Source organism: Oncorhynchus kisutch, linkage group LG22 (assembly GCF_002021735.2).
Source record: "Oncorhynchus kisutch isolate 150728-3 linkage group LG22, Okis_V2, whole genome shotgun sequence".
In the NCBI taxonomy this organism is placed as follows: Eukaryota; Metazoa; Chordata; class Actinopteri; order Salmoniformes; family Salmonidae; genus Oncorhynchus; species Oncorhynchus kisutch.
In genome coordinates this window covers 33,254,151-33,267,711 of record NC_034195.2, presented here as the reverse complement: position 1 = coordinate 33,267,711, position 13,561 = coordinate 33,254,151, and the positions used below count along the sequence as shown (strand labels likewise).

Genomic DNA, 13,561 nt, shown 5'->3' with positions numbered 1-13,561 from the left:
TGTGGTCGGAGACCGAGCAGTTGCCATACCAGGCAGTGATACAACCCGTCAGATTGCTCTCGATGGTGCAGCTGTCAAACCTTTTGAGGATCTGAGGACCCATGCCAAATCTTTTCAGTCTCCTGAGGGAGAATAGGTTTTGTCTTGCCTTCTTCACAACTGTCTTGGTGTGCTTGGATCATGTTAGTTTGTTAGTGATGTGGACACCAAGGAACTTGAAGCTCTCAACCTGCTCCACTACAGCCCCGTCGATGAGAATGGGGGCGTGCTCAGTCCTCCTTTTCCTGTAGTCCACAATCATCTCCTTTGTCTTGATTACGTTGAGGGAGAGGTTGTTGTCCTGGAACCACATGGCCAGGTCTCTGACCTCCTCCCAATAGGCTGTCTCGTCATTGTCAGTGATCAGGCATACCACTGTTGTGTCATCAGCAAACTTAATGATGGTGTTGGTGTCGTGCCTGGCCATGTGTGAGTTAACAGGGAGTACAGGAGGGGACTAAGCACGCACCTGAGGAGCCCCTGTGTTGAAGATCAGCGTGGTGGATGTGTTGTTACCAACCCTTACTACCTGGGGCATGCCCGTCAGGAAGTCCAGGATCCAGTTGCAGAGGGAGGTGTTTAGTCACAGGGTCCTTAGCTTAGCGATGAGCTTTGAGGGCACTCTGGTGTTGAACGCTGCACTGTAGTCAATGAATAACGTTTTCACATAGGTGTTCTTTTTGTCCAGGTGTGAAAGGGCAGTGTGGAGTGCAAGAGATTGCATCATCTGTGGATCTGTTTGGGTGGTATGCTAATTGGAGTGGGTCTAGGGTTTCTGGGATAATGGTGTGGATGTGAGCCATGACCAGCGTTTCAAAGCACTTCATGGCTACAGACGTGAGTGCTACAGGTCGGTAGTCATTAAGGCAGGTTACCTTAGTGTTCTTGAGCACAGGGACTATGGTGGTCTGCTTGAAACATGTTTGTAATCCGACTCAGACAGAGAGAGGTTGAAAATGTCAGTGAAGACACTTGCTAGTTGGTCAGCTCATGCTCGGAGTACACGTCCTAGTAATCCTTCTGGCCCTGCGGACTTGTGAATATTCAGGCTCCCGAGTGGCACAGCGGTCTAAGGCACTGCATCTCAGTGTTTGAGGCGTCACTACAGACACACTGGTTCGAATCAAGGCTGTATCACAGCCGGCCGTGATTGGGAGTCCCATAGGGCGGTGCACAATTGGCCCAGCGTCGTCTGGGTTTGCCAGTGTAGGCTGTCATTGTAATTAAGTATTTGTTCTTAACTGATTTGCCTAGATAAATAAAGGTTTTTTAAAAAGTGTACTTGTTTTACAGGTCTTATTCACATCGGCGACAGAGAGCGTGATCACACAGTTGTCCAGATCAGCTGATGCTCTCATGCATGCTTCATTGTTACTTACCTTGAAGCGAGCATAGAAGTAATTTAGCTGAATTGAAGCTTGGCCTGTTTGATGGTTTTCTGGAGGGCATAGCGGGATTTCTTAGAAGCTTCCGGGTTGGAGTCCCGCTCCTTGAAAGCGGCAGCTCTAGCCTTTAGCGCAGTGCGGATGTTGCCTGTAATCCATGGATTCTGGTTGGGGTATGTACGTACTGTCACTGTGGGGACGACGTCATTGATGCACTTATTGATGAAGTCAGTGACTGATGTGGTGTACTCAATGCCATCGGAGGAATCCCGAAACATATTCCAGTCTGTGCTAGCAAAACAGTCCTGTAGCTTAGCATCTGCTTCATCTGACCACATTCTTATTGACTGAGTCACTGGTGCTTCTTGCTTTAGTTTTTGTTGTTTGTAAGCAGGAATCAGGAGGATAGAAATATAGTCAGATTTTCCAACTGGGGGGCGAAGGAGAGCTTTGTACACGTCTCTGTGTGTGGAGTAAAGGTGGTCTAGTGTTTTTTCACCTCTGGTTACACATGCTGGTAGAAATGAGGTAAAACAGACTTAAGTTTTCCTGCATTAAAGTCCCCGGCCACCTCTGGTTGAGCGTTTCCCTGTTTACTTATGGCCGTATACAGCTCATTGAGTGCGGTCTTAGTGCCAGCATCGGTTTGTGGTGGTATGTAGACAGCTATGAAAAATACAGATAAATTATCTTGGTAGATAGAGTATCTCATGATAAGCTGTAGAACACACAATCTCAAGTGAGCAAAACCTTGAGACTTCCTTAGATTTCGTGCACCAGCTGTTTTTACAAATATACATAGACCGCCACCCCTTGTCTTACCAGAGGCCGCTGTTCTATCCTACCGAAAAAGATTCAAACCCACCAGCTATATATTATTCATGTCGTTGTTCAGCCACAACTTGGTGAAACACAAGATATCACAGTTTTTATGTCCCTTTGGTAGGATATACGTGCTCGTATTTAGTCTATTTATTATCAATGATTGTACGTTGGAAAATAGGACCGATGGTAAAGGTAGATTACCTTCTCTGCGACGGATCCTATCAAGGCACCCTGATCTTTGTTCACGATACCTCCGTCTCTTTCTTCTGCAAATTACGGGGATGAGGACCTTGTCGGGCGTCTGAAGTAAATCCTTCCCGTCCGACTCGTTGAAGAAAAAGTATTCCTCCAGTATGGGGTGAGTAATCGCTGTCCTGATATCTAGAAGCTCTTTTCTGTCATAAGACACGGTGGCAGAAACATTATGTACAAAATAATGTGAAAAAACATACACAATAGCACAATTGGTTACGGGATCGTAAAACGGCAGCAATCTCCTTCGGCGCCATTGCTTGATCTGGGGGCTTCTTGGGTTTGACGCTACAAATTTAACACACCTGTATTTGGGGAGTTTCTCCCATTCTTCTCTGCACATCCTGTCCAGCTCTGTCAGGTTGGATGGGGAGTGTCGCTGCACAGCTATTTTCAGGTCTCTCCAGAGATGTTCAAGTCCGGACTCATTCAGAGACTTGTCCGGAAGCAACTCCTGCATTGTCTTGGCTGTGTGCTTAGGGTCATTGTCTTGTTGGAAGGTGAACCTTTGCCCCAGTCTGAGGTCCTGAGTGCTCTGGGGCAGATTTTCATCAAAGATCATTCTGTACTTTGCTCTGTTCATCTTTCCCTCAAAACTGACTAGTCGCCCAGTCCCTGCCGCTGAAAAACATCCACCACCATGCTTCACCGCAGGAATGGTGCCAGGTTTCCTCCAGACGTGACGCTTGGCATTTAGGCCAGAGTTAGTTCTTGGTTTCATCAGACCAGAGAATCTTGTTTCTCATGGTCTGAGAATCCTTGAGGTGCTTTTTGGTAAACTCCAAGCAGGCTGTCATGTGGCTTTTACTGAGGAGTGGTTTCTGTCTCGCCACTGATTGGTGGAGTGCTGAAGAGACGGTTTTCATTCTGGAAGTTTCTCCCATCTCCACAGAGGAACTCTGGAGCTCTGTCAGAGTGACCATCAGGTCCTTGGTCACCTCCCTGACCAAGGCCCTTCTCCTCTTGTTCAGTTTGGCCGGGCAGCCAGCTCTAGAAACAGTCTTGGTGGGGGAAGGATTTAGCTAAAAGGGTTAGGGGAAGTGTTAGCTAACATGGTCAGTAGTTGCAAAATAGCTTTAAAAAAGTAGCAAGTAGTTGGAAAGTTGATAATTAGCTAAAGTTGATGAGATTCGAACTCACAACCTTTGGAAACAAGCTGGGCTATCATGTCAACACATTTAGACATTGATCAGCTTTCATACTCATTTTTGTAGACCAGCTAAATAACATTAAATATTTGAAAGTAACTAACTTTCCTTAACAAGCTGTCTGTGAATGTAAATTCAGAGTGAAGTTGGGTTTATGTAGGCAACATTGACATCCGTTTCGCCCAAATGACACCATTTCAAAGAGTAGCTAGGTATACTATCATTCATTCATGGTTGATTGTATCTTTAGAAGTAATTATCATTAGACATATAAATATGATGCCAAATTAACGATATTAATAATAAACTTTCACCTTTGGATATTGTCTTTTATTTGAAGGATGGTTAGTTGACTTCAAATGTAATCTACAAGTTAATAATTAAGAATAGGACTAAATCAAACTTATTTCAAGCGCATTATTATTGCTATTCTTTAACTTCGATTTTTGGTTGAGAAGGAGACATGAATCCATCTTATCAATCAACTGGATATTGAATTGTGAACGCAACAAAATATCAACGTTTCATGCTTGGATAATATATTTATATATACACTACCGTTCAAAAGTTTGGGGTCACTTAGAAATGTCCTCGTTTTTTAAAGAAAAACACTTTCTGTCCATTAAAATAACATAAAATTGATTAGAAATACAGTGTAGACATTGTTAATGTTGTAAATGACTATTGAATCTGGAAGCGGCTGATTTTGAATTGAATATCTACATTGGCGTACAGAGTTCCATTATCAGCAACCATCACTCCTGTGTTCCAATGGTGGTTGTGATGGTTGTGTTAGCTAGTTTATCATTTTAAAAGGATAATTGATCATTAGAAAACACTTGTGCAATTATGTTAGCACAGCTTTAAACTGTTGTTGTGATTAAAGAAGCAATAAAATTGGCCTTCTTTAGACTAGTTGAGTATCTGGAGCATCAGTATTTGTGGGTTTGATTACAGGAAACAAAGAACTTTCTTCTGAAACTCGTCAGTCTATTCTTGTTCTGAGAAATGAAGGCTTTTCCATGCGAGAAATTGCCAAGTAACTAAAGATCTCGTACCACGTTGTGTACTACTCCCTTCACAGAACAGCGCAAACTGGCCCTGACCAGAATAGAAAGAGTGGGAGGCCCCGGTGCACAACTGAGCAAGAGGAGAAGTAAATTAGAGTATCTAGTTTGAGAAACAGACGCCTCACAAGTCCTCAACTGGCAGCTTCATTAAATAGTACCCACAAAACACCAGTCTCAACGCCAACAGTGAAGAGGCGACTCCGGGATGCTGGCCTTCTTGGCCGAGTTGCAAAGAAAAAGCTCAGACTCAGACTGTCAATAAAAATAATAGATTAAAATGGGCAAAAGAACACAGACACTGGACAGAGGAACTCTGCCTAGAAGGCCAGTATCCCGGAGTCACCTCTTCACTGTTGGCATTGAGACTGCGAGTAATATTTAATGGAGTTGCTTTTCTTTCAAAAACAAGGACATTTCTAAGTGACCCCAAACTTTTGAACGGTAGTGTACATATTTCTGATAATTATGCTGAAATTATGTTAATGTAACAAATCTGTAAGTCAGTTTAAGTCATTGTATATAAGTTGAAGTTTTACCCTAATTTAAATGTTTATAACGCTGGTTGAAATGAGATGTAAACAGTACTTGCTGACTTTTTGCAAATCCAAATGTGTATTCCACATAGATTCCACGTCACAATAGGTTGACATACGAGGTTGAAACAACATTGATTCGACTAGAGTGTGCCCAGTGGGAGTGTTGTGCAGTAACTACTCTTGCTTTTGGAGAAAAAGAAACCAGTGAAAGCTTAACTTCCACAGGCGTCGACAACATTCTAAATTCTACTCATGACTGTGTCTATTGTCTGTCTGTCGCTGGAGGAGGTAGCCAGGTTCTAGGTTAACACCACAGATGATTATGGATGGGAGTGTTTGCACACCATGCCTTTTGGCTCAGCGTAATCAGAACGGTGCAGACACCAGAGATAAATCAAAACCTCCCCAATAGCTTTAATGGCCACATCTCAGTAGGCACACCTATGTCTCCTCCCTCCCAGAGACCAATCTCACTGACAAGGCTAACAGCATTCCCACCAGGCAACAGCACCACAGCTTAATTTATAGTATAAACTAGCCCATCAAATAATTTCAAAAGTGACGCTGAAAGAGAGGGAGAAGAGTGTTCGTTTGCGCAGTGTTGGTTTTGATAAAATGCTAACCAACAAACTCCGTTTAAAAGTAACACTGCAAGGAAAGATTCTCCAGTGTGCCATTCATCAACCTCTGATGCAAGTGAGACTTTTATGAATGTCCCCCCATATGTCCACTCAGCAATCAAGATAATGGAGCATGTTAATAGCTGTCAGAACAGTGTCACGTCGGAGTCATAGCTCATTCGCTTAGTCACGTGTCTGTTCATTCAAGCATCTTTTAAATGCATAGGAATATAGGAATGTACAGGCGTGGACAAAAGTTTTGAGAATGACACAAATATTAATATTCAAAGTCTGCTGCCTCAGTTTGTATGATGGCAATTTGCATATACTCCAGAATGTTATGAAGAGTGATCAGATGAAATGCAATCAATTGCATAGTCCCTCTTAGCCATGTAAATGAACTGAATCCCCAAAAAACATTTCCACTGCATTTCAGCCCTGCCACAAAAGGACCAGCTGACATCATGTCAGTGATTCTCTCTTTAACACAGGTGTGATTGTTGACGAGGACAAGGCTCGAGATCACTCTGTCATGCTGATTGAGTTCGAATAACAGACTGGAAGCGTCAAAAGGAGGGTGGTGCTTGGAATCATTGTTCTTCCTCTGTCAACCATGGTTACCTACAAGGAAACACATGCTGTCATCATTGCTTTGCACAAAAAGGGCTTCACAGGCAAGGATATTGATGTCAGTAAGATTGCACCTAAATCAACCATTTATCAGATCATCAAGAACTTCACAGAAAGCGGTTCAATTGTTGTGAAGAAGGTTTCAGGGTGCCCAAGAAAGTCCAGCAAGCGCCAGGACCGTCTCCTAAAGTTGATTCAGCTGCGGGTTCGGGGCACCACCAGCACAGAGCTTGCTCGGGAATGGCAGCAGGCAGGTGTGAGTGCATCTGCACGCACAGTGAGGCGAAGACTTTTGGAGGATGGCCTGGTGTCAAGAAGGGCAGCAAAGAAGCCACTTCTCTCCAGGAAATACATCAGGGACGGACGGATATTCTGCAAAAGGTACAGGGATTGGACTGCTGAGGACTGGGGTAAAGTCATTTTCTCTGATGAATCCCCTTTCCAATGGTTTGGGGCATCTGGAAAAAAGCTTGTCCGGAGAAGACAAGGTGAGCGCTACCATCAGTCCTGTGTCATGCCAACAGTAAAGCATCCTGAGACCATTCATGTGTGGGGTTGCTTCTCAGCCAAGGGAGTGGGCTCACTCACAATTTTGCCTAAGAACACAGCCATGAATAAAGAATGGTACCAACACATCCTCCGAGAGCAACTTCTCCCAACCTTCCAGGAACAGTTTGGTGACGAACAATGCATTTTCCAGCATGATGGAGCACCTTGCCATAAGGAAAAAGGGATAATTAAGTGGCTTGGGGAACAAAACATCAATATTTTGGGTCCATGGCCAGGAAACTCCCCAGACCTTAATCCCATTGAAAACTTGAGGTCAATCCTCAAGAGGCGGGTGGACAAACAAAAACCCACAAATTCTGACAAACTCCAAGCATTGATTATGCAAGAATGGGCTGCCATCAGTCAGGATGTGGCCCAGAAGTTAATTGACCGCATGTCAGGGTGGATTGCAGAGGTCTTGAAAAAAAAGGGTGAACACTGCAAATATTGACTCTTTGCATCAACTTCATGTAATTGTCAATAAAAGCCTTTGACACGTATGAATTTCTTGTAATTATACTTCTGTATTCCATAGTAACATCTGACAAAAGATATCTAAAGACACTGAGGCAGCAGACTTTGTGAAAATTTAGATTTGTGTCATTCTCAAAACTTTTGGCCACGACTGTATATAGCTTTCTGTCTTCATACGGGTAAGGAACCCAAAAATATGACTCAGCAATGTCGGCAATGCAGCCCATTTCGCAACCAATAGGTTTTCTGCCGAATACAAATGAGCGATTCCATGCCAGCGTAGGCTAAAAATATATTTTTGGTATCTCAGATTGTTCTGGTAGGATGTTTGACATGCTTTTCACATTTGTATCAAACGTTTTTTAATCATTTATTTTTTATGATAGTGGAAATTTTAGACCTACAGCGCCTTCAGAAAGTATTCACACTAAAGGTCGACCGATTAATCGGAATGGCCGATTAATTAGGGCCAATTTCAAGTTTTCATAACAATCGGTAGTCTGCATTTTTGGACACCAATTATGGCCGATTACATTGCACTCCACGAGGATATTGGGTGGCAGGCTGATGACCTGTTATGCGAGTGCAGCAAGGAGCTAGCTAGCATTAAACTTATCTTATAAAAACAATCTTAACATAATCACTAGTTAACTACACATGGTTGATGATATTACTAGTTTATCTAGATTGTCCTGCGTTGCATATAATCATTGCGGTGCCTGTTAATTTATCATCAAATCACAGCCTACTTCGCCAAATGGGTGATGATTTAACAAGCGCATTCGCAAAAAAAGCACTTTTGTTGCACCAATGTGTACCTAACCATAAACATCAATGCCTTTCTTAAAATCAATACACAAGTATATATTTTTAAACCTGCATATTAGTTAATATTGCCTGCTAACATTAATTTCTTTTAACTAGGGAAATTGTGTCACTTCTCTTGTGTTCTGTGCAAGAGGAGTCAGGGTATATGCAGCAGTTTGGGCTGCCTGGCTCGTTACGAACTGTGTGAAGACCATTTCTTCCTAACAAGGACCGTAATTAATTTGCCAGAATTGTACATGATTATAATTATAACATTGAGGGTTGTGCAATGTAACAGCAAAATTTAGACTTAGGGATGCCACCCGTTAGATAAAATACGGAACGGTTCCGTATTTCACTGAAAGAATAAACGTTCTGTTTGTTGTTCGAAATAATAGTTTCCGAATTTGACCGTATTAATGACCTAAGGCTCGTATTTCTGTGTGTTATTATATTAAAATGAAGTCTATGATTTGATATTTTATAGAGCAGTCTGACTGAGCGATGGTAGGCAGCAGGCTCGTAAGCATTAATTCAAACAGCACTTTCCTGCATTTGCCAGCAGCTCTTCAAGCATTGCGCTGTTTATGACTTCAAGCCTATAAACTCCCGAGATTAGGCTGGCAATACTATAGTGCCTATAAGAATATCCAATAGTCAAAGGTATATGAAATACAAATGGTATAGAGAGAAATAGTCCTATAATTCATATAATAACTACAACCTAAAACTTCTTACCTGGGAATATTTTAGACTCATGTTAAAAGGAACCACCAGCTTTCATATGTTCTCATGTTCTGAGCAAGGAACTTAAACGTTAGATTTTTAACATGGCAAATATTGCACTTTTACACTTTGTTTTTGCATTATTTAAACCAAATTGAACATGTTTCATTATTTATTTGAGACCAAATAGATTTTATTGATGTATTATATTTAGTTAAAATAAAGTGTTCATTCAGTATTGTTGTTACTAAAAATATATATATATATATTAAAAATTAAAAATAAATCGGTATCGGCTTTTTTTGGTCCTCCAATAATCGGTATCGGCGTTGGAAAATCATATTCGGTCGACCTCTAATTCACACCCTTTAACTTTTTCCACATTTTGTTGTGTTACAGACTGAATTTAAAATAGATTACATTTAGATCTATTTGTCACTGGCCTACACACACACACAATACCCCATAATATAAAAGTGTAATTATGATTTTTGAAATGTTTACAAATTAAAAGCTGAAATGTGTTGAGTCAATAAGTATTCAACCCCTTTGTTATGGAAAGCCTAAATAAGTTGAGTAAACATTTACTAAACAAGTCACATAAGTTGCATGGACTCTGTGTACAATAATAGTATTTAACCTGATTTTTTAATTACTACCTCGTCTATGTACCCACACAATTATCTGTAAGGTCCCACAGTCGAGCAGTGAATTTCAAACAGATTCAACCACAAAGACCAGGGAGGTTTTGTAATGCCTCGCGAAGGGCACCTATTGGTAGATGGGTAAAAAAAATATTTAAAAAAAACATTGAATATCCATTTGAACAAGGTGAAGTTATTAATACACTTTGGATGGTGTATCAATACACCCAGTCACTACAAAGATACAGGCGTCCTTCCTAACTCAGTTGCCAGAAAGGAAGGAAACCACTCAGAGATTTCACCATGAGGCCAATGATGACTTTAAAACAGTTACAGAGTTTAATGGCTGTGATAGGAGAACACTGAGGATGGATCAACAACATTGTATTTACTCCACAACACTAACCTAATTGACAGAGTGAAAAGAAGGAAGCCTATAAAAAAAATATTCCAAAACATGCATACTGTTTGCAACAAGGCACTAAAGTAATTCTGCAAAAAATGTGTCAGATTGTTAACTCTTTGTCCTGAATACAAAGTGTTATGTTTGGGGCAAATCCAATACAACACAGTTCGAAGTACCACTCTCCACATTTTCAAGCACAGTGGTGGCTGCATCATGTTATGGGTATGCTTGTAATCGTTAATCACTGGGTAGTTTTTCAGGATAAAATGGAATGGCAAAATCCTAGAGAAAAACCTGGTTCAGTCTGCTTTCCGCTAGACACTGAAATTAATTTACTTTTCAGCAGGACAATAACCTAATACACAAGGCCAAATCTACACTGGAGTTGCTTACCAAGAAGACAGTGAATGGCCGAGTTACAGTTTTAAAAACGTATGGCAAGATCTGAAAATGGCTGTCTATTAATAATCAACAACCAATTTGACAGAGCTTGAAAGATTCTGAAAAGTATAATGAGCAAATGTTGCACAATCCAGGTGTGGAAAGGTCTTAGAGAATGAAAAATGTATGCACTCATTACTGTAAGTTTCTCTGGATAAGAGTGTCTGCTAAATGACTAAAATGTTACCCAGAAAGACTCACAGCTGTAATCGTCGCCAAAGGTGCTTCTACAAAGTATTGACTCAGGGGTGTGAATACTTCTGTAAATCAGTATTTCTGTATTTAATTTGTTAATAAATTTGCTATAATTTCAAAAAAAAAGGTGTTCACTTTGTCATTATGGGGTATTACAGTATGTGTATATGGGTGTGGGGGGAAAAACGATTTAATCCATTTTGAATTTAGGCTGTAATACAACAAAATGTGGAATAAGTCAAGATGTATGAATACTTTCTATAGGTACTGTACTTTATACATGACTCCTATAAGACCTTATGGTCCATGAACTGTACATGATACAGACAACATATTGGTGTCATTATACTCCTTATAGTGTGCTCTAGCATATGGAGTATGTATAGATTCTGAAATCGAAATATTCACATTAATTTATTCAACTTTAAAAATCAAAATACCCTTTTTGATTTGGTTCATTTTAAAACATATTGTTTGGAATAATAGGCCTATACACTACGATAACATAAAATGTCCAGAGTGGGCTCTCTGCTAATTCTGAAGTTATGATAAATGTTATGAGCACCACCAACACAGTGAATGGGAAAATTGATTCAAAGGGAACTACCTCTGCTGGTGATTTGCTGCAAATGCAAACCTAAAGGAAGTCTGTGATTGGGTTAATGATCTATAGTGTCAATTTCTATGTATAAAATTGGTAATTTCATTAAAAGTACCAGAGAGCTCACTCTGGAAATTGTACGTGTTTGAAAAGTATATTGTTCAAAACAATCCGTCAAAAAAATTGCCAATTCAAAAAGGGTACTTTTGAGATATTCATATTCATATTATAATTTTGTATATGGAATAAATTAATGTGAAAAATGTATTTCAGAATCTAGACATACTAGATACTTGAGTGCACACTAATAGGAGTAAAATGACACCAAGATGTTGTCTGTATCATGTAGGGGTCACAGATCATAGGTTCTTACAGGAAGCATGTATAGGTCTTAAAAGGGCCTAAAATGGCCACTTTCATCATGATTGTCTCATAAATGGTTTGTGATACAAATGTAAAAAGCATGTCAAACATATTCTTCCTCCCAATGAAGTTTATGTTAGAATCAGATATAGCAAAAATATTTTAGGGCTACGCTGGCATGGAATTGCCCAATTATAGAATTGTGTTGATGCACTAAATTCAGTCAAGCATGCTTCCACATCTATAATTAGCCTATAAAAAGGGCCACACCCCTCCCTTTACCAATAGGAGCCCCACCAGCTTTTCTGGAGAGAGGTAGAGCTCCACCTGCATGTCAGAGTCCTCATAAGCAGCAGGAGTTGGGTTCATCTGACCAGACTCACTCAGCTCTGTCACCAGTACCCTCACTGAGTCCTGGGAACAAATCATCACTCACAGACACCTGGAAGTGGTCAAATAATAATAGGTTAGTGAAAAAAGTAACATTCTGTGCAGGGGCAGACTGGCCCATCTGGCATTTACATGAAATGCCAGATGGGCCAGTCCAGTTTTGGCCCAGTGAGTCTGTCTAACCTGGGTTTTTTTGCACAAAGGGATCGCTAATAATAGGGGCCTGGAGGAAAAAAATTTATACAAAAAAATAGGCCAGTGTGGGGGGCCTCAAGGGGAAAAAATAGAAATGCCAGGGCCGATTTCTGGTCCCAGTCTGCCCCTGATTCTCTGTGTCAGAAGGTTGGTAGCCTACGTGGAAATTCAGGGTGATGATGTAGCTCCTGTTTTTGCAATGGAAACCATGGAAGAATATAGCTAGCTTTATAAACTCAAAGCATAGAATATTTGGCTTATGGCTAGCTAGCTGTCATTATCAACTTCTGATTAACATACTGTATCTAACATACGTTGTATCAATTCCTAAAGAAGACATTCTGAGGCACTGTCAGAAGAAGTAACTAATCTGGTTATCTGGATATTTGGTTAGTTAGCCTAGCTATCTAGTTAGCTAGCTGACATCCCACACTTAAAGCTAGGATATGAAAACAAGCGGTCTAACATCTCAATTGCATACAAGTTTGTTGACGTTTTGAATGGCTGCAGATAACAAATGACTGTAAAAGGCTAAATGTAATCACAAATAACTCTTCATTATGATGATCAAATATCCAATGTCGTATTTTTTCTTACCTTATGAAGTGAACATTCTTCAGAGCATTTACAAAGACACGCACAAGTTTGCTTGACAACGCACCCAACTTCCTGGATACGATGATAAAGTTGGCTTTGCCCCTTGGGATATGTAGTCAATATGTTATCGTATTGATCGATTACAACACAACGATGATACATGACCATACATGTTCGTTTCAAAGTTTATTGGTCGCAGTTTAGCATATGTTATAGTTGGTGCAGCTAAATGCTTATGTTAGTATCTCCATTAAACTGTCAAAAAAGAAGGCCTACACACATATTCCAAATTAAATGTGTATGTCATCTATGTATATATACACAGGATGAATTTACACAACATATAGGCCTATTAAGAATTATATGTAGGCTACAGCAGTAGGTATAGACGATTACAGTGAGCAATGTCAAGAGTCCAGTATATAAATAAATATGTGGTGTGTATAAACAGTGCAATGTACATTAGTACAAATATTAGAATGAGATGTGTCGAGAATAAAGTAGGCCTATATTAACACACAGTACAAAACCCCACGGCAAATGGATAGAATTGCAAGAATTAGCTTCCGAACCAGAGTCTGGAATATAAAATGTACTGTATGTATATGAATGGTGTGTATAGACAGTATGGACAGTAGGCCTATGTGAAATAGGTGAGCAGTAGTTAT

The 13,561-nt window shown here is 40.3% G+C and overlaps 1 protein-coding gene across 2 annotated transcripts in view; it reads right to left on the bottom strand.

Annotated features, from left to right (window-relative positions):
- lrrc56 (leucine rich repeat containing 56) overlaps positions 1–12,968 on the bottom strand; it is a 45,112-nt gene extending 32,144 nt beyond the window's left edge. Inside the window, exons 1-2 of one of the 2 annotated variants that reach the window (XM_020456794.2) lie at positions 12,894–12,968; positions 11,994–12,153 (exon numbers count right to left, since the gene is read on the bottom strand). In XM_020456794.2, the coding sequence (XP_020312383.1) occupies positions 11,994–12,140 (147 nt within the window). In that variant the 5' untranslated portion in view covers positions 12,141–12,153; positions 12,894–12,968. The remainder of the gene's footprint in view (positions 1–11,993; positions 12,154–12,893) is intronic. The other variant, XM_020456795.2, reaches the window with a different exon arrangement.
- Positions 12,969–13,561: the final 593 nt, after the last annotated feature.